The sequence below is a fragment of the Trematomus bernacchii genome, unplaced genomic scaffold (genome assembly GCF_902827165.1).
Source record: "Trematomus bernacchii unplaced genomic scaffold, fTreBer1.1, whole genome shotgun sequence".
Taxonomy (NCBI): Eukaryota; Metazoa; Chordata; class Actinopteri; order Perciformes; family Nototheniidae; genus Trematomus; species Trematomus bernacchii.
Genome location: NW_022987705.1, coordinates 8059804 through 8084821, shown reverse-complemented (window position 1 = coordinate 8084821; position 25018 = coordinate 8059804). Strand labels below are relative to the sequence as shown.

General features: G+C 38.6%; 4 protein-coding genes and 1 non-coding gene across 6 annotated transcripts; all 5 read left to right on the top strand.

Annotated features, from left to right (window-relative positions):
- The first annotated feature begins 1817 nt into the window (after positions 1-1817).
- Positions 1818-3880, top strand: mrps17 (mitochondrial ribosomal protein S17). Its single transcript, XM_034140151.1, has 3 exons — positions 1818-1925; positions 2484-2627; positions 3161-3880. The coding sequence occupies exons 2-3, from the start codon at positions 2505-2507 to the stop codon at positions 3482-3484; spliced, it is 447 nt and encodes a 148-aa protein (XP_033996042.1). The 5' UTR covers positions 1818-1925; positions 2484-2504; the 3' UTR covers positions 3485-3880.
- Positions 3881-4098: 218 nt separating this feature from the next.
- LOC117490412 (protein NipSnap homolog 2-like) lies at positions 4099-10084 on the top strand. The gene is made up of 10 exons (XM_034140150.1): positions 4099-4345; positions 5614-5741; positions 5902-5947; positions 6096-6190; positions 6623-6693; positions 7093-7233; positions 7333-7364; positions 7945-8039; positions 8304-8387; positions 8892-10084. Exons 1-10 carry the CDS (start codon positions 4254-4256, stop codon positions 8954-8956), a joined length of 849 nt encoding a protein of 282 aa, XP_033996041.1. The 5' UTR covers positions 4099-4253; the 3' UTR covers positions 8957-10084.
- Positions 10085-11597: 1513 nt separating this feature from the next.
- cct6a (chaperonin containing TCP1, subunit 6A (zeta 1)) lies at positions 11598-18819 on the top strand. The gene is made up of 13 exons (XM_034140236.1): positions 11598-11862; positions 12724-12787; positions 13175-13309; positions 13483-13656; positions 14920-15023; positions 15126-15396; positions 15697-15779; positions 16537-16633; positions 16738-16885; positions 17276-17409; positions 17577-17679; positions 18127-18199; positions 18291-18819. Exons 1-13 carry the CDS (start codon positions 11726-11728, stop codon positions 18361-18363), a joined length of 1596 nt encoding a protein of 531 aa, XP_033996127.1. The 5' UTR covers positions 11598-11725; the 3' UTR covers positions 18364-18819.
- On the top strand, positions 12471-12605 carry LOC117490834. Its single transcript, XR_004556708.1, has one exon. It is a non-coding gene; the product is annotated as a small nucleolar RNA SNORA22 (small nucleolar RNA).
- A 753-nt stretch (positions 18820-19572) lies between the features above and the next one.
- sumf2 (sulfatase modifying factor 2) lies at positions 19573-22581 on the top strand. Of its 2 annotated transcripts, none has more exons than XM_034139750.1 (9): positions 19573-19779; positions 19868-20015; positions 20365-20479; positions 20581-20625; positions 20730-20880; positions 21489-21544; positions 21898-21982; positions 22114-22255; positions 22338-22581. In XM_034139750.1, exons 1-9 carry the CDS (start codon positions 19725-19727, stop codon positions 22438-22440), a joined length of 900 nt encoding a protein of 299 aa, XP_033995641.1. In that variant the 5' UTR covers positions 19573-19724; the 3' UTR covers positions 22441-22581. The 2 variants fall into 2 exon arrangements, with proteins under 2 accessions (XP_033995641.1, XP_033995642.1); XM_034139751.1 differs by having other exon boundaries at positions 19580-19779; positions 19871-20015.
- Positions 22582-25018: the final 2437 nt, after the last annotated feature.

Here is a 25018-nt window from a genome sequence, read left to right as displayed (position 1 = left end):
GTCCTAAGGGCTGATTTTAATTCAACAATAAATTTGGTCAAAGTGAAACACAAACACTCTGGTTGAACAGTGTAATCTATTGATATACTGTATGTCATATCTGGAGACTAATAATTTACACAGGGGGATGTAGGCCAACATTATTCTAGCATGTTAATCAAGCATGAAAATGTAGAAATGGCTGATTAAAGGGTCAGTGTGTTATCATAGAAAACATACATGTGTAATCACACAGTCTATGTGATATCGGGCCTCTGTGTTATGTCACGGCAGCCATAGTTTCACATGATTTAGACCATGTCATTTCTCATATCAAAAAACATAGGCTGCATTAGGTATGTATGTGATTATCTTTAGGAAAATATTGCAATATGGCCATTGATACCATGTCATCTACACCTACCCGCATATTTATAAGACCTTAGCTGCTCCGGTACTTTTTTTAAATCATAAAAGTTGAATATAACACACTCGCTATTTTATATTCCTCTAAATACATGTTTTATGGTGGTGGCAATGTGGAACACTGCCCAATATCAGTTTAGCCTTACGTCATATGAGACAACACGTTTAACAGAGAACACTATGAAAATAGTGGGGGAAATGTAAATTGTCTCAGTGTTCTTGTATGAAGGAGACTAAAGTTGACTAATGCTGTAATTCTGGCAGAGGTATACCAATGCTGCACTGCCTTAAATGGGAAACAGAGACCCAGACCTGCGCTTTACTACAACATGTCTCTGATTAGGACCAGATCGCTCTGCCTGTGGTTAGCTCTGAGCCACTGCCAATTCTTACTCATGTTCAAGACTGTTAACTTTGTGGTTTGAAAGCATCAATTTTAAGCTCTCCCTCTTTTCAGCCACTTATACCTGCTTTAGTGAAGATCCATTAAAGAACCATTGGCAAACGGCTGGGTAGTGTAACGGTTATGTTGTTGTGCTTGAACAGAAGTCTGGTATAAAAGCATAACAAATAAAAGCCAAAATAATTATTAGAGGATTATGAATATTCCATCATACCGATTTCTTTAAGGATGCATCTTTTTCATCCATCCTGTTATATCAAAATCAAAGGTTGTTTTTTCTCATGATAATTTGTTAACAAAACTAAGGGTATTTTTCACAAGATAATTATATTATTTGGAGTCAATTGACAGAAAAGTAATCATCAACTTTGATGGTTATCCTTAAAAAATGTTTCATGTAAAAATGGCAGCTATATTAAATTGGCGTTGTCCAAAGCATCCATATGCATGCTCACATAGTGATCTTGACATAACAAGAAACCTGAATGATATTTTAAGAAAACAAATTTGATTTCCCAAGAGTGAGGAAAGTTACAAGTGATCTTGAGATAACCTGAAGGGAAGAATTTGTGCACTCCAGGGTCACCTTCAGCTTTCATAATACCAATTTATTTGTGTCATACATGCTTTAGTTTTCTTTGCACCATAATGATTGTGGATGTTGATTTATTATTGGTACTGGTTTTCTTTTTCCTTTAGGATGAAATGTTTTCAAAGCCCCTCAAGTCTCATCTGCACTACTGGTTGAGCCAATAAAAAAAAATATATTTTTGTATTTAGGCTTTTGTTTTGGAAGTGATGTCTGCTACCATCTGGTGGCCAATGTGAAGACTTCATTAATCAGTCATTTAAAATGTCTTGCTTTGATGGAAAACTCATTTTAACAGCATCCATATAATCCATAATATCAACATTAGTTGACAGTATACTTTATACATTTAATCTCATGTTATTAAAATGTAATTATCTTTTTAATTTGTGCATGTAAACTTCGCGCGGATTGTCCCTTGTTGCTAGCCGTAGTTTACGTCATCAAAACAAGCCGACCTGAGCAGCATGTAGGATCCTCTCTGAAGCATTTTTGACCTTCTGAAATTATTCCTTTTAAGTCGTTTCGGTGAGTTGATTTTTTACAATATATTTTCATTGTATTTCTTTGTTATTTCCAAACAAAGTGGGTGTCATTTTAAATTCCTGCAGTAAAATGAATGCGGTGGTAAAGTGAAAGCTAACGTTAGCTGCAGCAGGGCTTATCATGTAGCCTCCTGTAATCTGACGTTGACACAATAGTAATGTTATGTTATTATTAATACAAACGTTTTTGTTGATGTTTTACAAACTGGACCGAGCTGCTATGCCTTTCAGTGCTGATTGATTAATACTGCAATAAATATAAACGCAATAGAGGTTGATTATTATAATATGTAGACTTCCGTAATTACGATCAGCTTTTAAATACATTTCTAAATTCAGAAAAAAAATGTTATTAATACAACAATATCAGATTTTATGTCTTATCTTTTTAGTTGTATTGACTTAGGATATTTTATTATTCTTGTGAATCCCGACATTTAGTTTAAACAAGAGGTACTGAGCCTTCATCTGATCATCATGTTTCAGATAATGCCTGAGGAACAACTGTTTTTAACTTCTCATCGTCTCACCTGTACTACAGGGTTGGACCCAGATTTTCAGTATGTCGGTGAGGCATGCATCAGTCCATGCCAAATGGATCATTGGCAGAGTAATAGGGACCAAGATGTACAAAACTGCCAAAGTGAGGGTCACAAGGCTGGTGCTGGACCCTTACCTGCTGAAGGTGAATCTTTTAACAACATTCATTCACTGCTTATGTGTTTTTGAAGAATGGGTGGCACAATGTTACACAGTCTACTTTTAAATTCAGGGAGGAATTACGAAAAATATGTTAATGTGGTCATTTTGCTATGTTGTCTGCCTGTTATTTTGTTCTTGTCATATCGTCTTTGTTGACTATTTATTTAGTTTTCCAGAAATAAGCATGCAATTACACCACTTTAAATCTTGTGTTAACCAAAAACGGGTTTAGTAGTTTCTTGGAAAACAAAAGCATTTACAATCATTTTAAAATATCTGTGTCACTAAGAACCAAAACAACCAATTTAACGACAACAAGGGGGCAGTCTTGCTCATTCACATTTAAATTGAATGCATTTGGTTTTTTTTTTTGTCTGATTAACAGCAATTAGCTGTTGGGCTATTATTTGATGAAGATTAATCCTAATTGTGTATAACCACTTTACCTACTTTAAGAATGGTAATTGATTACTGTACATTGATTGTGTATTTATATGGTTTTGTTCTTCCCCATAGTACTACAACAAGAGGAAAACATACTTTGCCCATGATGCTTTGCGACAGTGCACTGAGGGAGACATCGTTCTTCTCAAGGCTCTGCCAGAGGCCAGGTCCAAACATGTGAAGCATGAACTTGCTGAGATAGTGCACAAAGTTGGTCGGGTAGTTGACCCACTGACAGGAATGAGCGTTGAAGGAACACAGTTTGTTGAGCCTCCGACTGACCTGCCACTTAGCCTGGGAGAGGACCAGACGTTATCAGAAAAACTGCAGGAGCTGAACATCTCTACCGCCCCCAGTGGAGCTGATTCCCCTCCTGCACAAAATCCTACTTCATGATGAAAAATTGCCTTATATTTATGAAGTAATGTTAGTTTAAATGTCCCTCTGTAATTACAATTGTCTTTCAGGTGTCCATTGTAAATATAAATGTTTAAACCAGTCATCAATATAAATATCTCAATTAATGTGGAAAATGCATTTTCTTTGTTACCGGAGTTTAATTTAAAAAACATTTCTGAGGAGTTAACAATAAAACAACAATGAAAACGCATGGTGTCATTCACAAACGTGTGCATGGTGTTCATATCTGTCAAAATTGTGTATACAACAAGTATTATAGATTTATGACTTGCCATTATAATCATGTATTCTGTAAGTCTTCTGTAAAAACACAAGATGCTCTTTTCATACATTTACTTTGAAATTGGCATGTATTTAGTACGATACAGCAATGAATGAAAATGTTCTAGAATGTGGGTAAAGCTTTTATTTTGAAAAAAAAGTTATATTTACAAGTAGAATTAAACTATGAAATAGCAACATAGTTTGTTTTTAAGTCAGGTGTGTTGTAATGCATAGAAACTTGCAAAACAGCACATTTACGTTAATGTAGAGCAGGATTGAACATCGAATTCATGACTGATCAACTGCTGTAATAATAGCCACTTCTTTAACTCTTATCTTCATGCCTCTTGGTTATTAAACTAACATCACAACGTAAATCAGATACACAAAGTTAAAGCGGTGTTAATGTGGTAACGTCAGCTCCTCTGGGAACAGTCCTGTCTGCAGAGTCAACCTCCACCTGACAGCAGCTCGAGGAAACATGGCGGCCCGAGTCCTTCAAAGAGTGGGCAAAGGCCTCAAACAGACGAAAAATGGGCTTCATACGAACGGGCAGGTCACGGTTCTCGTAAGGTTAGACTTTTGCAACTGTTCTGCACCAATACAAATGTATACATGCTTCTTGTATTGCGTTTATCTTTCGTAAAGTTTCACCCAAATGACAAAAGTTCGGTAGGCTAGGTTGCTAAGCTAACGTATGGACGTTGCTTACGTTTAGATCTCCGTGTAACGTAGCTAGCATTAGCTCTAGCTCTAAAGTTGCTAACTTTGGTCTAATTATTACCCTGCCATTAAGTTGTAAAGCAACTTGTGCACGCACCTATTATGGCACACTTCATAATTGTGTGTGTGTTGAGTTATAGTTATCATTTGCAGGAAAATCACAACTTTCTGTTTGTGTCAGTCCAAAACTTCAAGGTCACAATAAATTAATCTCTGCACAGGACAACTTATGTTGATAAGTGTGTGACCCAGTTTCATGTTGCAGCAGTTGTGTAGTGTGTCCTAACCATATACTGAAGATAAGGTCAAGCTGTGTGCAATGTTTACATCTGAAACTGCGATGCAATGTTAGTTAAATCTGCTTTTAATGCACTGTGTAAGGTAAGGTTTCGTCAGCTGGCAAACTGTCAAAGGAGTGTTTTTTTGATAAACAACTGTAGGTAACCATTGCATAGAGGTCTTGTTGGCACTTTAAATGTAGTTTAATATCCGAAAACGATATCCTAATGTGGGACAGCTGCGCATGAGTCTGTGTTGACTAATCCTCAGGTTTATGTGCAGTATTTACAGCTTATAGCCTTCTCTGTTGTTGGCCTTAGAGTTGGAGTTACTTCACAATGAAAGAGTCTAAATATATTTGTGCAAAGTTCTTATTTTACGACATAATTGACTAACAATTAAACCAAATGTGAGTACATCATCTTGGGCTTCTAAAACGCTGATTCACATGTTTACCCTAATATTCGTTATTTGCAACCCTGATCTGCTGATATATAGATTTGGCTCTGAACAGCAGAATACAAACCTACAAAAAAGATTAATCGTAAACAAAAGAATAAAGCGTACATTAAACACCTACTAACTAAAAGATAGTAAACGACCCTGGGATAGAAAACATTTCATGTATTTTTAATCTTAAAAAATTTGACAGGTATTAGGCAGTTGTTGTTTTATTGAGAAAAGGAGGATCTGAAAGCAATCTCCACCTGAGATGTCTGACTGCACTACTGTCAACGAGCAGAGCAGTGTACCGAAGAGCCAAATCATTAGATGTGTCAGTGACTTTAAAAACTACAGTAGAGTACAAACGTTTGTGTTTTGTTTTTTTCTCCCCTCAGGAGCCTCTCAGGTTTTGGTGAAGACAGCTGGATCAAGTCTCTGTTTGTCAGAAAGGTCGACCCTCGAAAAGACGCTCACTCGCATCTGCTCGCCAAGAAGGAAGACAACAATCTGTACAAAATACAATGTATGTATTGTTTGTGATTGGAATAGTGGTACATTGCAAAATATTACCCTGACTGCAAGTTTACCATTGTCAAAGATGGATTACTTTTTTTTTAGTAGAACAATCTTATAGTATGCTTGGATTCTGTATTATTGACTCATGTTTTGTTGTTTCCTTGCAGTTCACAATGTCAAGCCTGAGTGCCTTGATGATTACAACGAACTTTGGTAAGAAGCTTTTGTCTCTTAATTATCTTCATTACATTGCATTTAGCTGACGCTTTTATCCAAAGCGACTTACAATCAGATGTCTTGTCACGCGACTGACACAGTACGGATCTTTGCTCATTTATGTGTGTGCTGTGTTTAACTTTAGTGCGGAAATCTTGCCTACCATTCATGCTGACCCTGAATACCCCTGTGAGCTGGTGGGCACCTGGAACACGTGGTACGGAGAGCAGGATCAGGCTGGTAAGAGCATCAAGCTCCATTTATATTATTACTTTACACTTGTGCAATTAATAAACCCCTTTTGTGGATGAAAGTTACACATTTTCTTTTCAAAACAGAAAACATACATTAAAAATCACAGACCATAAAGTAGTGTTCAAAGTATCAGTTGATGAACCAATCATCAAATTATGAATTGTATGAAAAGTCCTTTAACAATCAAAACGATTCCAGCTTGTTAAGTTTATATATTTTTTTTATCATGGTAAATTAAATATTTCTGTGCTTTGAAGTCATGTTAAGAAGAAGAAAGTTAAGCACCCTGGGAATCAGAGAAACTGATCACAGGTGGTCTAAAGAGATAAATAAGGAATCTACAGTTGTTAATGTAAAATAATATATTTTTCAAAAAGAGCTGCATTATATTTGGCTCTTCTGCTCCCTCTATTCTAGTTCACCTGTGGAGATATCGGGGAGGATACCCGGCTCTCACTGAAGTCATGAGCAAACTCAGGCAGAATAAGGTAACGGGTGCTTGGATTAGTTTAATGGCAGATGGCACCCCCAAATGTATATCCACAGATCATTTATCCACCGATATGTTTCACCATCTTTATGTGACATTTTCCAGCTGTGTGGTGTGATTGTAATTTACTGTAGGTGGAATGATCTTTAAAACATATTAAATATGTATTTGTATTTGCAAGTATGTGCAGGTAATGGACCCGGTCCTGCCTTATCCGTTAGGTATATTATTGTTTAATCTCATCAATGTTCTGATCTTAATTGATATTCTGCAACTACTGTAGCTGACTTTGTGTCATTCTTCCCCTGCTCCCTGACCACAGTTTAATATTGTCAAAGATGTTTTTGTTGGTAGACTGAGGCAGATTCACAGAGTGATGTGTTTGCCATTGCTGTAGGAGTTTACAGACTACCGGAAGGAGCGGGGGAAGATGCTGCTGTCTCGTAGGAACCAGCTGCTGCTGGAGTTCAGCTTCTGGAACGAGCCCGTCCCCCGCCCAGGACCCAACATCTATGAGCTCCGATCGTACCAACTCAGGGTAACTCCAAAGGGAATGTACCATCTTCCTCCCATTATGCACAAATGTGTGAAATATAATAACTTATTTTCCACTCCACCCTTCACATTCATATTTCAGCCCGGGACGATGATCGAGTGGGGAAATTACTGGTAAGTCATTTTTTTTATATAGCATAAGAAAGTCATCAAATTGGATTTATTTTCAGAAAGTTAGTCTGACAGCCCATAAGCTTTTTCACAAGTGTTTTTGTGTTTGCAGAACTACCATTATTACAGTATTTACCATTTAAAAGTTCCTCACTACTATTTTATTGGTTTCACAGATTGTAGCAGATGAATATCAGTCAACGGTACTTTTTGGGTAGACAATCTATGCATGACTCCTAAGCATGACAAGATATATCTCACAAAATGTGTAAATGTCAAGCATAATTTAACTTTGTACACTGTTTATAATATAATATAATATGTACGTATCGGATATAATTTGATATTAATTTGCCTGCTAAGATAATAAAACAAACATGCTTTAAAAAAGGTTTTGAAAGAGGTTGTTACATGGAAGTTTGATTTTGTGATTTAAATAAATGATTTGGATATCTGAGAAGGTCAGATTCATTTGAACTTTAAAGCAGGTTTCTAATTAAGGCTGGGGGTTAAATCAATACAACCCTTTAATTAAATGTTGTAAATGTTTTTTTATGTATCATAACTCTTTGGTGCTCTGCAGGGCGCGTGCCATTGAGTTTCGCCAGCAGAACCAAGAGGCGGTGGGAGGCTTTTTCTCACAGATTGGACGTCTGTACACAGTTCACCACTTATGGGGTGAGCATGTTTCAGAGTTTAGGTACCAAGTTTGCATTTGAAAGACATTTATAAATGCATCACCGTATTACAAATGATTGTAAAATGTCTTTTTATATACATAAACAAGAGCTTAGCAAGCGGGAGAAGATGGATGGATGGATGGATGGAATAGCTTAGCATCTTTGATGTCCCCTAGATATTTTTACACCAAGTGTTTGTGTTACTTGTCAGGAAATGTACATTATGTATTATATGCATTATCTTCTATTCCTCATCTTTCAGCTTACAAAGACCTTCAGTCCAGAGAAAACACCAGAAACTTGGCCTGGCAGCATGACGGCTGGGATGAGGTTGTTTATTACACAGGTACATCTTAGTTTGCTGTCTTATCTCTCCTACCTTAACCTCTCTGTAGCGCTACATATTTTTACATTGTATATGCATGAAAAGAAGACACAGGAAAGACAGGAAAAGTATGGCAGTAGGTCAGATGAAAGAAAGTATTTTAAAACATAGTGATGCAAACATAGTTTCAACAATGAACTAGTGGCAATGAAGGATAGGTGATGTTTTACATGGAAAGGGAATATTATAAAGAAAATAAAAAACAAGAACTTATTATGTAAACAAAGGATTGTGTTTGTTTAAGTAGGTGGTCTTCCAGCCTTACTCAACACAGGATTTTAGTATGATTCCATTGAAAACAAACGAACAAATGCATGAAATATGAACCAAGTTAAATAAAATGGTTTGATGAAGTTACCACAGTGCATTTAAACAGATTGTCCACTTTCCTACGTAATTGTGTTCCTCTCGGTTATTTTACACAATACTGCATGACAAATAAATCTGTTTCTTCACACTTTACAGTCCCTCTTATTCAAAACATGGAGTCTAGAATAATGATTCCCATGAAGAATTCTCCCTTGAAGTGAGCACAGACGCCGGGGGAGCCTCTCTACAGTCACTGAGTCGCACTTTGGAGAGTGTGACCAACCATCAGATGTTCAGTGCATAACATCAATGTGTTGTTTATTTTTCTTCTTTGTTTCGTTACTGTACTTTTCTGTGTGGGCCTAGATGTCTTAATTCTGATTCATTATAGCGGTTTTTGTAGACCACAATTAATTGTACATGCCCCTCCTCTTCACTGTCTCAATTTTTTGTAGGGTCAAGAGCCTTATTTTGACATGATGTTATAAAATCGTCACTGTCTATGTGTTACCAAGAAGATATTAAACATTTAGCAGTTCTAGTGCTGGTCACACGGGCTGAGAATGTCAGACGGTCTTTCAGGAAAATGACACCCAAGCCTAATTGCACTAGCATTAATAACCATTCAAACAAAACTGCCTCCAGTTTCACACAACACAAACATTGCATTGACACCCCAATATTAATATTAATTCGGCAAGCTTCTTATGTGTTACAGGTGAAAGTCAATTTTTTAGGAGCATGATATTTATAAATCAGTGTTCAAGAATGGAAGCTGATGAGATCGAGGCCTTTAGTGCTACATTCAGACTACCGTTTATATTCAGTAAAAGTACAACACCTATTTGGAAAAGTGACATAATGTTTACATGGCTTTGATGCAGCCAACTGAATATGTTGTGTACCAATTGTTTGTTTCAAAAATAAGTTGGCCCACTTTGTGTCTCCTCTGTTAAACTGACCACATCTCCTTCTGTTCTAACTTTAACATCAGGACACTTCTGCCTCTTCCAAGATGATTCAATGATGAGAACAGGTTTTGATGTGTGCGTAACTAATCATATCTGATCAAATTGCTGTCCACTGACTGGTCTAAACTAATTAATGCCAACAGGGGGACTGTGTGCTCTAACTGAGATTAATGTTGTTTTTTAAATGGTCAGATTTTAAGTCTCCAGCTTGGTCAATACTGTATTTGTAAATTATGTGGGTTTTATGAACTATCTGATGTTGATGAACAGACCGAGAGGAAATAAGTAAAACCCAACGTGGTGAATGTGAATTGCAGTGATTTTATGAGATTAGTTGTACATAATGAATTAAAATTCTGATGAAAATTGACAAAAAAATGTCTTGGTCTCCTATTATCGTGTATTTTTTAAATGATAGTAAACATTACCATAATAAGACAGTCGCTAATGTGACGTAATCCGCGCGTCGTCTTGGGTGTGACTTATGTTGCCTTCAGTGTAAATCGGACATCTCTAAAGCGCACAATAAGCAGGTGGCACTCGTGATTGATCAGTGCGTAAAATGCTGTTTTCCAGTTGATTATAATTAAAGATGGCTGTTTGCCTCCCCAGGAACAGTTAATTCACAGGTTGTAAAACAATTGTAGTCTTATTTATAAGAGACAACAGTTGCTGCTTTAGCTTTCTTAGTTATAGTTGGAATATATTTTATATAACGCACAGAACCTGTACGCACAAACAAAAAACAAACACTACAGAAATGTTAACCATGCAAACCTTTACATACCTTCAATCATTACAGACACATTACAGTATTCCTATCAAACAATAACAGTCACATGGATATAATCAGCACAGATAAGATATTAAGATATATATGAATTAAAATCTGACAATGGAGATATATTCTGCCACTTCATAATCTCCTTTTGTGACCAGATAACATTGTAATCTACTTTATCTTTTACCCCTCTTTCAAATTATCAAATACCTTCTTTTTTTTTACACTGTACTGTGTCTTTCTTTTCATTGTAGTGATACTGTGGTAATCGGATCACCTAGGATTATTTTCAGTGGTGTAAAGTAGCTAAATAGATTTACTGTTCTTTGGATACTGTTGTTTGCTACTCTGTACGTTCTACCCATAGACTGTATATACCCCACAATTCAGAGGTAAATCATGTACTTTTACTCCACTAGGCCTACATGTATTTGATACCTTTAGTTACTTTGCAGATTTGGATTAATAATGTGAAATATAATCAACCCTTAAATAAGACTGTAGTTACACCTGAGTAAATTCACAAGCTACCCTGCAGTATACAAAGGAATTACAACTAGCTTCACCTTTACCAGCTTTGATAAACACTTTAGTGCATCAATAATTATAATCAAAACATATACTTTATATTATTCTGCATAATGAGCACTTTTACTTTTGGTACCTTGAGAATATTTTGATGCTAATACTTTTGTACTTTCACTTGATTAACATTTTGAATGCAGGAATTTAGCTGTTTTATATTTTTGTATATTTTGATGCTAATACTATCTCCTTTTACATGAGTAAAACACACTGTTTCCACAGATTCATGTAAATATATCTAATATGTATATGACCCAATATGTATATATGTTCATTTTCATTCATTTCTTACTTCATAGTTTATATGATCCAATATGTATATATGCTCATTTTTATTCATTTCTTATTTCTATCTTTATTTGTATTAACCTGTGTGAATCTGTTCTGTCCTGTGTTTCATCCTTACCCTGTTGCTGTTAGAACCACTGAATTTCCCCACGGGGATTAATAAAGGTCCATGTTATCTTATCTTATTTTAGTAACATGAAGGAGGAGTTTGAAGTTTCCGAGCCTTGAGATGTACCTAAAGGCAGCACGAGAACACGTGCTGGAGCCTTCTGGAAGCCGACGCTCCTTTCCTCAGCGCCCTACTAGTGCGAACTCCCTGCCAGCGCTACTTTTTACTTTGACTCCGCTGGTTGAGCTGCTTCGCCATGTCTGCCGTTAAATCTCTGAACCCGAAAGCGGAGGTGGCCCGGGCCCAGGCCGCACTGGCGGTTAACATCAGTGCCGCCCGGGGGCTCCAGGATGTGCTGAAAAGTAACCTGGGACCGAAGGGGACCATGAAAATGTGAGTGGAGCCCTTTGTGCAGCATGCGGGCTAAGCTAACAATGCTAACGTAGCTAATGTTAATGTTAGCTACAATTCACCGGCAGATTGTCTGCACATGTGCTACTGAATTCACAAGATTATGAATGTATTTTAAGCATTGGAAATCCCCCTCTTTGTACCACTGTGTTGTTATCCGCTAAGTAAATACATGTGATCGATTTTAGGCCCATACAAGCTACATGGATAACGGATTTTAGCGGCGCACGTTGCCCTGCCCAGTCATCGTCACAATCCGTTTTGACAACCACCAAGCTAGCATTAGCATATTAGCAAAGCCGGTTATCTGAAATCGTCCAAATAAACCTCGTCTATGACTCTTAAATCACAAACTGTCTGTAGACTTAACTTTGGCGTTGACTAGTTTGATTTCTAAGATGAATGAATGACTTCACAGTTCTGTTACTTAACGGTAGTACAATGTCAGCATCAGCAGCATTATTTCAGGAAGTTCAGTCTGCAGCTTCTGCATCCGTCAGTTTGTGAACATACATGGTATTTTCTGACTGAAACATGCATGTAGGGCTGACTGAAAATACATGCAAGATGGAACTGATGAATTGTATTAATTGCACAGAGAACACCCCAGGATGCTATTGTAGCTCCCCTGGTCTCATGTTTCTGTGCCACAGTAAATCTGATCTGTACCTCTGCATTGGGAGAGACCCCTCCTCACCTACATGCATCAACGGATCAGAATATAACTTAATATTACTGAACTGCTAGTCCAAAAAGTTTAAGTTTGTATAAATGTGGCTGTGGGTTGTTCCGCAACAGCTTTTGCTTTGTTAACATTAACCCTTTCCTGTCTTTGCTACGCAGGTTGGTGTCTGGCGCAGGAGACATAAAGCTGACCAAAGACGGAAATGTCTTGTTACACGAGATGGTAAGTAAATGTTAAACTGTGGATTACATTTACCAACCCTGTCCCACTGTGTTGTTCCTTATTGGGCTTTCTTCTTCATTGTTGGGAGTGACCACACCCCTAACTCATGGGTCCCATATCTGCCTGTGTCCAAGTCCCATGATCGCATTAAACAATAATAAACTGTTACATGTATGATTTAATATTGCATCCAGAGTACAATCTTTGCCAGTTAATTGAGGCACAAAATGAATAAAGGATATATTGTTTAGAAAAAATCTTGCCCGCTCATTTGTCAAATATCCTCTATAATGAAAGTAAGCATTAGTTGCATCAGCCCTGTTGCAGTTTTCTAAGTGTGAAAGAGTTTTGCATGATGTCTTATGTTTTATATTGTGCATTTTGCAGCAAATTCAGCACCCGACAGCATCCCTCATTGCTAAAGTTGCCACAGCCCAGGACGACATCACAGGAGACGGGACCACCTCAAATGTCCTCATCATCGGCGAGATGCTGAAGCAGGCTGACATGTACGTGTCAGAGGTAAGAGATGGCCATTTGTCATTTAAAAGTTCTAAATATAATGTGCCTGTCTGACACTTCCGAGAATGTACACTTTATTTAAACCTATATTGACATGCAAACCTCTTTTTTAAAAGGCATGTCACTATCCAGATACGTTTTCATACCATAACTTAATTGATTTTATGCTTCAGGGTCTTCATCCCAGAATCATTGCTGAGGGCTTTGAGTCGGCGAAAGAGAAAGCCTTGGCTCTTCTGGAAGACTTGAAGGTGACAAAGGAAATGGACAGAGAGACCCTCATCCACGTAGCTCGCACCTCCCTCAGGACCAAGGTCTACGCAGAGCTGGCCGACCTGCTCACTGAGGTGAGACTCGAGAAGCTGGGGCTCTGTGGAGAGCTGACGGCCAGGATTTGATCCTACGGCACCAAACATATTGTTTTTCTTTGTTATTGATTTTGTTGACATGCTCATCCCTTTGGCTGTGACATGTCAAATAATGGTAAATGTCAACCATTAGCTACAACTGCCCAAAGGGATGTCAGTCAAACAACCACTATGGTCGTGAGCTGGTTGTTATTTTCCGTCATCGGTTTGTGTGACATAGGGCTGCTATATCAAATGATACATGCACATTGTTTTTTTAGAAATCAAGTAATCCATCGATTGTTTCATCAAGTTCGGATGAGCATTACCATACCCTATTAAAGAGCAATAGTGTAAACAAATCTAAATTTGTATTACTTAAATTGCATACAATTTACAATCTAACCCATTTAGGCTGTTATGTTTGCCTTTGAACAAAAAAATAAACATCTTCTAAATTAATAAAATCATTTTATATCACTTGGAAATAGGTACATTCCTTGTAAGATAAATGTCCTGGAACTTTAAGAGGGGTGGGGTTAGTTAAACAAAGCATCAATGAAGAAAAGAATGAGAAGAATTTGCAACACCAATTTTAATAATCATAGTAGAGAGAGTACTTTTCCCAGTATAGTTCCGAAAATGTGCGTTCACACCAAAGAAATCTGGAACTAGAACTTAGTTCATGAGAACCTTTTCACCCCTTTTTAGTCCCTGCTAGAGAGCAGGTACTTTCATGGGAGAAAAAGGTTCCCATTTCAGATTGGCTGGGCGGATTGCAAACCACGCCCCGTACAACTCCGAAAAGTTTTGTGAAGCCGCCATTTTATTTGCTCGCATTAGCATTAGCCCAGCGCACCAACGGAGAGAGAATAACTTATGGCAACACAAAAAAAATACATGGGAGCGGTGGAGATGAGGAGGTGTCGGCGTTCTGGCGATTTACTCGGAAGGCTTCAGTAGAAGCTGCTGGGAGTCCCAGCAGCTTCTACTGAAGCCAGTCCCCGACTTCGGGTGGCAGTATACGCCGTGAAGTTGTTTGTGGCCTGCCAGTAAACCCAAAGCAGAAGAAGAAGTGACGTCAGCAGCTTCATTTGCCTAACCCTCCCTCAAGGACTTATTCCGGTGTGAACGCGATCTGTACTTAGTTCTTCAGAACTAAAGAGTTCTGATTAACTAAGTTCTGAGAACTAAGTACGGCAAAGTACTTGGTGTGAAAGCGCCTAATAACACAAGCTCCTTGTGTGATGTGTTTCTCTGCAGGCTGTAGTCGATGCTGTGCTGGCCATCTCCAAACCTAATGAGCCCATCGACCTGTACATGGTGGAAATCATGGAGATGAAGCACAAGACCGACTGCGACACACAGTGAGTTTGAATAACAACTGAACACTTGAGAATACAGAGAATACTCTTTAGTGTGTAGTGCTCCCATATACTTAAAGGCTCTTGCTTATTCTTCTCTCTCAGGCTGATCAGAGGTTTGGTGTTGGACCACGGAGCCAGACACCCAGACATGAAGAAGAGGGTGCAGGACGCCTACATTCTGACCTGCAACCTCTCTCTGGAGTACGAAAAGACAGAAGTCAACTCCGGTTTCTTCTACAAGAGCGCCGGGGAGAGGGAGAAGCTTGTGGCTGCAGAGAGGAAGTTCATCGAGGATCGCGTGCAGAAAATAATCAGCTTCAAGAACAAAGTCTGTCCCAATGGAGAGAAGGGGTTCGTCGTCATTAACCAGAAGGTATGCTCAAAGCTTTACATTTTTATAAAAACAGAATGGATTTTATAAATAAAGGCAGAATGGACCCTTTATGAATTGCACAGAGAACACCCCAGGATGCTATTGTAGCTCCCCTGGTCTCATGTTTCTGTGCCACAGTAAATCTGATCTGTACCTCTGCATTGGGAGAGACCCCATCTCACCTACATGCATCAACGGATCAGAATAACACTCACTACCACCCAAACTGACATAAATGAACATTGATTTATTTCTTTAACCGATGATAAATATAAGTTTCCTGTTTTCTCTGTTGTGCAGGGCATCGACCCGTTCTCCCTGGACACCCTCGCCAAGGAAGGCATCGTGGCCCTGCGCCGGGCGAAGAGAAGGAACATGGAGAGGTAAGACCGTAACACATCTACCTGTTAAATATAAGTGGCCTCTTCTTCACAATGCAAATGGTCTAGTTGTTCTGATTTAAGGAGGCAAAAGAGAAGCTTACTAGTTTTGCTCAACACCCCCCAGATTGAAATATTTCCGACTTGCACAGATTTTCCTGGTTTAAAAAGGAATAAAGTGCAATTCCTGGATAGAAACTCTGCCATCATCACATAGGGCCTGCGCCATCAACAGTCCTACTTTGCTTGGCCATAAGGGAGCGCCCTTTAGCTATCGTGGGGATAAGAAGGCTTCATTAAGAAGGCTTCATTATAATCAGTCTGATTTGCTTTTATGTCTCATCAAATATATGTGATTTTCTTTTGGGTATGGTTTTCCATGCTAGTATTATATCAATTGCTTTGATTCTGAGACGAAACATCTCTACTTTTTCTGGGTTGTTAAAAATGTTAATTAACCCATTATTTTCTTTCATTATTGATTACTGTGCCAGTTGGGCTCTAAAGAAGTTGTTTGGTCTGTATATGCAATAAAAAAATGAACAAACCCAGCTTTTCAAAGCCCAAGTCCACAATCCAAAAATATCCTGTTGAATGAGATATAAAAGCAGGGAAGAAGGAACATAAATATGACTTTAATCACTGTTTTTCAAAATAGCTGACTTTGTATAGTCATCATACTTTCATTTGGCACTGGTGACGTTTGTCATCATTTACAACCGAGGGCTGAGTTTTAAACAGTCTGTGTTTCCCTCTGCAGGCTGACCCTCGCTTGCGGTGGCATTGCCATGAATTCAATTGAGGACCTCACACCCGAGTGCTTGGGACACGCTGGGTTCGTTTATGAACACACACTGGTGAGTACCTATCTGTGTTTTTCTGGGTGTGATATTTTAAGATATACTTTTCGGTCATAGGATATTGAGGCAGAGTTGTTAATCTGCCCCCATCCTGTTTGCAGGGAGAGGAGAAGTTCACATTCATCGAGGACTGTAGCAACCCCCGCTCCGTCACCCTGCTGGTGAAGGGACCCAACAAACACACCCTCACACAGATCAAAGATGCTGTCAGGGATGGTCTGCGGGCAGTCAAGAACGCCATTGAAGATGGTAAGACCATCCAAAATGTTACCATGTGTCTGTATCATCTGACTTTGTTTTATCAGAGTTACTGTTACATTTTGTGTTTTGCCACCAGTGTGTTCGATGTTCCTAATTTAAATCAAATGTATAGTTGGCAATAGTCTTCTGCGTTTGGTGTCCCCTGCACAGCGAACACCCGCGGACGCTAACATGGCTCTCCCTGGCTCTCATGTCTGTGCTACAGTGACTCTGAACTGTTCCTCTGCATTAGGAGCGTTTCAGTCTCTCCTACATGTATTAACTGATCAGAACAAACTCCTCTCATTGACTGAGTTTAACATTGTTGTATGCCTTATTAAGCCAAGGAATGTATACTTGTGTTTGCTAAGTCTCTTCTTTCCCTCTGTGTTTCTTCAGGTTGCGTGGTGCCTGGCGCCGGTGCTTTCGAGGTGGCTGTGGCCGACGGTCTGGTGAAACACAAGCCCAACGTGAAGGGCAGAGCCCAGCTGGGAGTCCAGGCATTTGCAGATGCTCTCCTAGTCATCCCCAAGGTAACATATTCTACTTTCTTCCAAGGCTTTAAGTGTTTCCATATGATTTCTTCTCATTCTCCTTCTAAAGCTACACATTAGACAGGAAAATGTAAAAAGAGGATTGCCATCTGTTGGCATTCTTACTGTATCGATCTCTGTATTTTAATTGTGCGTCTTCCTTGTAGGTTTTGGCCGTGAACTCTGGCTACGACCCCCAGGAAACCCTCCTGAAGCTGCAGACAGAGTACAAAGAGTCTGGTCAGTGTGTTGGAGTGGACCTCAGCACAGGTGAGAACCACAGCATGCTATTGACAGAACAACAAAATAATAATTAAAGTGTTATTGTTGTCCCTCACTCGCTAATCACAGAACAGATACACTTCCATTCTATTAAATGTATGAATCCACACTGCCTCTGGGAGTTGCATGTCTACAAGATCACCTGTTTTTTTACACCTTAAATCTATTTTTGTCCCGTGAAGTGTAATCTGCACACAAACAAACATTTTGCTTTGTATTTTTGTGGATTCTCGTTCGTCTTAGTATTACTATGGATACGGTACGAGGCAAACACTTCTATTAGTTGCTTCACTTCCAGACTGCACATTTGAATAAGTCTTCTGTTATAGTTGTCAGTCATGGAATGTTCCTGTTGCTAAGCCCCTAAATACTTGGGTCATATTGCACATATATTTCAAGCTTATTGTTTTGAACTTGATATCTGTTGTTCTTCAGGGGAACCCATGGTGGCAGGAGAAGCAGGCGTTTGGGATAATTACAGTGTAAAGAAACAGCTTCTCCATTCATGGTGAGTAACATATTTCTAAAGTGTAAAAGACGGATTGAATATTTTAAATTCTCCTCATCGATCTCTTACGTGACGTTTTATTCCTTTACAGCACGGTCATTGCCAGCAACATCCTGCTGGTGGATGAGATCATGAGAGCTGGAATGTCTTCTCTGAAAGGTTAAAGGTCATCAGAAGAAGCCGCAGCTGTTGTCATACTCGGAGGGATAGTTGTTTACCTGACGGTTCAACGTGTTCCCGCTATAGGAACTCTGAAACCCCCCCCCCCCCCCAGTCAGATGGACGGCCCACTGTACTCCCACGGCCTCCGTCACAGCGGCAGTCAGAAACCATTGTTATGCTTGTCACAGGTTTTTTTTTCATGGATTTGTCAACCTTTTGGTTTATTTATGAGATTTTGTTAAAAGCACTGACTCCTGCCACTCGGTTCTGTTTCTACCCATTAAAGATTTTCATGGCTCTTGAAAGATGTGGTTGTTTGTCGTGAAGAGTAATTGTATCCATGCAATGAAAATGACTTCAGAGAGTGAGAATGTGCTCAAACTCAAAAATAAACTTTTCTGATGTAATGAGCTATAAAAATAGTGGCACAATAAAATATTGAAATGTCAAACCTGAAATCATTTCCATTGTTTGCTACTTGAACTTAAGAATGTTCTGCTATTTCCTTTTGAGTCTTTTAAATGAACATTATTTTACATTGAGTGTCACTAAAATTAAAGCTTTCCAACAATGTAGTGAAACCTAACTTCTCTACCAGTTGCATCTAATTCTTCTCACACCCGAATGTATCAGAAATAACTCCTTATCGAACTCCTATTCGATAAGGGGCATTTACTTTCCACTGCACATAGCATATATTTACAGTATGATCAACTCCTCAAAAACCTGGATGATCATTTAGTATTACATTCATTTGGAGTCAATTAGACTCGGATTCAGTAATGTATGAAAAACTTAAATCGCAGATTCGTCAATATAAAAAAATTCAAATAGTCCAAGCTCAGGTGTTAAATAGTCGACATTGTATTAGTATCAACATTCATAAATTACTTTATTTCAGGTAAAGATTTTTTGTAATTTAACCTATTTTCAAATGAACCATGAATACATTTAACAGCAGATGTTTCCTTTATAACAAGTGTGTCAAATACAGTATAATGTCACTTCAGCTACAAGTGAAATAAATAATATATCACTATTCGTGACTTTAGGGGTTCCGTTGATACCGTTAATTCCTCTAAAAGCATTCATGATTCATGACAGGGAAAAGTAATACAAAACTAAATGAACTCTTGTGATTTGAGTTTTTATAAAACGGCGGAACTTTTTATTTCCCACGGAACCTGTGTGTCGTTGAACCCATTTCCGGTGCGACGGGGAAATGTGTCCGACAGAAATGTAACCATTACATCGAAGTTTGAGAAGTTCTGCTGCTTGTTTACTCTTTTAAACTCGCATCTGTATAAAACGCTATATATATGCTTAATGGTAAATCACTGTAAGGTAAAACTAGCTTGTCAAAATGAACGCCAAAGTATTATTCGTCATATCTGCGGTCTTTTCACTGGCAGCTGCGGGTAAGAAATCACATTTCTGAACAAACTAAAACATAAATGATATTAATATTGAATCAGCACAATGGACATGTTTCCTCCCGACACACAGCAGCGGGTGAGATGGTGAATATATCCAAAGGAAAGATGGTAATGGGAACCAGTGCAGCTGATGGGAGAGATGGGGAGGCGCCCGTCAAGCAGGTTGAAGTGAAGCCCTTTAAAATGGACAAATACCCGGTGACAAATACTGATTTCAGGTAAGACAACTTGAAATATGATATCAAGGTGTCTATAATCAGTGTTGGAAGAAGTACTGCATTATACCACATCAGCTTATCATTTGTTTGTATATGTACAGAGTAACTAGTAACTGTGAGTGTTATAATAAATGTAGTGGAGTAAAAAGTACAATGTTTGCCTCTGAAATGTAGCAGAGCAGAAGTATAAAGTAGCATTGAAGGAAAACACTCAAGTAAAGTACAACTATGTCAAATAAGTACCTAAGTACAATACTTGAATAAATGTACTTAGTAATTTTCGACCACAGCTCCGAATGAGTTAAAAATATTAAATCAAATCCACTGACTTGGCCTTCATTCCCCACAGAGACTTTGTGAGAGCACAGAAGTACAAAACTGAAGCTGAGACGTTTGGTTGGAGTTTTGTGTTTCAAGACTTTGTGTCAGAAGAGCTGAAGAGCAAAGTCACACAGAAGATTGAGGTACTGGGATTTTGGAGTAAATTAAAACATAATTATTAGTCTGACATGAACTGACCATCATTTAAAAATGAAGTTGATGTATATCTTTCCTTCCCATCCAGTCTGCTCCTTGGTGGCTGCCTATTGATCGGGTGTTTTGGAGACAGGTGAGGTGACGAATGAAACCTTGTCTCTTCCTTTGTATTTAGGTATTTATGCTAGAGTGCCTTCATTGTCTGCCTTTCAAACCTTTGACCCCCCCACTGTTCAGCCTGCAGGACCTGGTTCAGGCATTCGGGAGCGTCTGAGCTTCCCTGTGGTTCAGGTGAGCTGGAACGATGCTCAGGCGTTCTGCCGCTGGAAGGGCAAGAGACTCCCTACTGAGGAGGAGTGGGAGTGGGCTGCACGAGGGGGGCTGCAAGGTAAACTCAGAGACAAGAAGAAATATTATACATGCCACCAAATGTTTTCTACAAGGGCTGTGTAGTCACGAGAATCTGCAGATGCGATTCGTTACATAATACAGTTGTTATGATTCAATATATAGTATTGCTTTACCGTGACCAATAAGTGGCCATTTTATCCTTTTGATATAAGGACAATTATCACAGTATTAAAAACTAACCATCATATGCTTAAAGACTGAGTAAATAAGTTTACTTTTTGTGCAATTAGTGGGATAATAATCTGTATTTATCCCAGTGCAAGTAACATAGAACATCATAGTTAAACTTGTTCTACAATCTGAGCCTGTAACTTCAAACTTTACACATCAGGTGTGTTTTTGAGAATTGATACAGTATCTTAAAAACGTAAACCAAATTGTTCTACACCCCTATATTCTACTATTTCACACTTTGTTTGCATCTACACTTGACTGACATCCATGAGCCGGAGCCTGACTGATTTAAAGCTTCACAAGTCAAGGGCCACTGATGAGAAACTAGTTTTTATGACCCTCAGCAATCAGTACCAGTGTTGTTTCATTGTTTGCAATCCCGTTAAAACTTTCCTTCCTCTTGTGTTCCAGGTCGGATTTTCCCGTGGGGAAACAAGTTCCAGGCCAACCGTACCAACCTGTGGCAGGTCAGCCAACGACAATAATGCATGTTAATGTGTGAGGGTTTTCCTTTCAATTCTGCAGATAGTTGGGACTTTATTTTAGCTACAATTTCAGGTGCGACAAGTTTTAAACAATATAAGACATTTCTAAATTAAATGAAACATGTTTTTTATGATTTGACTAAAACGTAATTAACAGAAATACTAAGAATGTTGCAAAATGTGTGTTTGGTTTAACATACACTTTAAATTAGTGAATGCCAACAGATATTGAAGATATATTGTCATGGTTTCTCCTAAAACATATGTTTATGTAATTGCTTGTGACATTTGTAAACACATGCCTTATAAGAACTTAAATGTCTTTTATGTTTTAGGGATCCTTTCCAGACGGAGACACGGCAGAGGACGGTTACCATGGCGTCTCTCCTGTCACAGCATTTCCTCCTCAGAACAGTTATGGTAACTCCCAGTTAAATTAACCTTATTGAGATTATACAAGATGAGAAGTGCTACATTGTCCCAGAGAGGTCTTTTATTGAAAACAATAGATGTGACAGAAATGTTAAAACTGATTTTGATTCTTCCGGCAGGGCTGTATGACATGATGGGGAACACTTGGGAATGGACCTCCACACCCTTTCCTGCAGCACAGCCACATTTTGTGCTGCGAGGCGGCTCCTGGATCGACACGCTGGACGGCTCAGCCAATCATAAGGCGCGAATCACAACAAGGTATGTTTTATAAAATAAAAATAAAATCATTTTTTAGTATGGCCTTCTGACTGATGATGGTGTGTGTGTGTGTGTCCTGCAGGATGGGCAATACTCCGGACTCTGCCTCTGACAACCTGGGATTCAGGTGTGCCGATGATGATGGAGAGAAACAAGGGAAGAAAAAAGACAAGACTGAACTGTAGCAACGCAGGAAATATAAAGTGAAGGATAAAAAAGTTCTCAAAAGGAATCAAACAGAGAAAAAAACAAGGGACCAATCAGGTATCGATGACTTACAGTGAATTTTAATAAATGGTGATGGAGACAGGAGTGTAGAATCAAACTGTATTTCTCCTGTGGAGAATTTAGCTTTTTTACAAAAAATAACATACCTTACATCCAAGAAATAAAAAAAAATGGAAAGAAAGAAAAGTTTCTTGTAGCTTTTTTGCTATAACGTTTACTGGCATGACTGCAGATTCTTGTTGGTCATGGACTCATTTCACTGACTGGAGAAAGAGGACACTTCCCTTCACACGCTGGGGTCTGTTTTGGTGAGCGTTTTATGTGACTGGAGAGTAAATTAGTCCATTGGATAAATCTCAGTGTCCTATAATCCTGTCTTTGTCTGTTTGTTTTCCTTCTCATCACTAGAGGACAGCTGAGTGGTTGTTTGGACTCAATCTGTTCAACCCCGCATATTTTTGTGTCTAAACTCCACTTTTATTTTAGTATCAAAGAACTGTGTAAAGCCAACAAATGGACAACTACTGATTACACAATCCAGAGATGTTACGTGTGGATTGAAATATGTTTTAGTGTTAATAGTTTGTTAGAATAATTTCATTGCCAACATCTTTTTTTAAATTATATTTATATAAACAAATGTACCAGCATCTGTTATTGTAGTGTTTATTCCTTGGGCAAATCAGTGTTTTGGTTCTCGTAAAAAACAGTATTTGCAATTTTTACATAGACAACATTTTTATTGTGCCCAAAGAAACTTGGACAAACTTGACTTAAAGTAGTTGTGTGTGTGTGTGTGTGTGTGTGTGTGTGTGTGTGTGTGTGTGTGTGTGTGTGTGTGTGTGTGTGTGTGTGTGTGTGTGTGTGTGTGTGTGTGTGTTGTGTGTGTGTGTGTGTGTGTGTGTGTGTGTGGTGTGTGTGTGTGTGTGTGTGTGTGTGTGTGTGTGTGTGTGTGTGTGTGTGTGGTGTGTGTGTGTGTGTGTGTGTGTGTGTGTGTGTGTGTGTGTGTGTGTGTGTGTGTGTGTGTGTGTGTGTGTGTGTGTGTGAAATGTGACGTGACTATTTAAAGCTGGCAGAACAATATGTGTCCGTCTGAACAATGCCACTTATTTGCAGTATAATGACTGAACATAATTGCGACGTAGTTTGTTGTTGATCTTTGGCGGCAACCAAAATTGCATGTGAATAATAATATATAATATCCTCCTGGGCTACGGGGAAACAAAGACCAAGTATTCAGTTATAAAATGGGACGTGTTGATATGTCACTGCCTCGTCTCTGCTGATGAATCACAATATTTGTGCACTTACGAGGAATTTGATTCTTCTTTTTATTTTTTGCATCGCCCTCAATGTACCTACACAGAAATAGACACAACTAGGCACCAGCTGAACAAATAAAGGCAATAATAGACAGAATGTCTGTGGAATTAATAGATGGGTGTGTATATAAATGTATTACAAACAATTAAATGAAATATCTATATACAAGTCCATTGTTAAGGAAACAAACAAGGATAGAAGGATGATTTATTGTCATTTAACAACGCAGGGTTTGGAAACTCAAAGCAGTTATACTCTCATTCTGCTACATAAGAAAATCAAATTGCTATATTCTTGATGGAGCTTGGAGGAGTGTCACAGCTTGAGGAGAGAAGCTGCTCGGTAGTCTGGTCCTACTTCTGCTTCTCTTGCCAGACTGCAGCAGGATGGTTATTGTCCTTAATATCCTTTGGGCTTTTTCGCAGGAACCTTTTCACCCTAATATCGCTGAAGCTCGGTGGATGAGCACCAATGGCAGACGGGCAGTTCTGATCACTCTCTGCAGAGCCCTCCGGTCCCAAGCACACCCCATGCCAGTTTGTATAGTTTCTGGTCAGGATGCTTTCTATTGATACTCTGTTAAAGTCAAGAATTTTACCTAAAATATTCTGCCAACTTTGTCAGGTTGTTTTGATGATTCCCAGAAACTTAAATCTGTTCAATAGCTTCATGTCAGCTCCATACATGTAAATAGGCTTGTGCTTTCAAAAACACTTGACAAGTATCTCCTTGGTTTTGCATTGTTGTTGAAGTAGGTTGTTCTCTGAGTATACTTTATTATATTTTGCATTTTCTTTTCTCATTATGACGTCTCGTCTATTTTTGCATTCCGGCCAATCATAGTGTTCTGTAAATTGTTAACTGTACAAGTAGTGCAGAGTAATACAACTATATACAGTAATGGATATACAGCATGTACAATTTATATTGACAGTGACAGACATGTTTAAAAAAAAAAGATATGCATGCTGGATATTTGTCACCAAAAAGTACCCTTCTTACAGGAAGGAATGACAAATGGTGGTTTCCCCGAATAATTTCAACAAAAAAAATAATTCAGTGACTAAGCGAAGGAAGAAAAAAAACGTACAAGTGACAACATAGAGATTCAATATCCTTTACTATCTCCAACCCTCTGCTCTGTGTTTTCGCGTTGCTTAATAAAACAACGGTTTAAATCAGGCATCCTGCGTCAGTCCTTAATAATCTGAG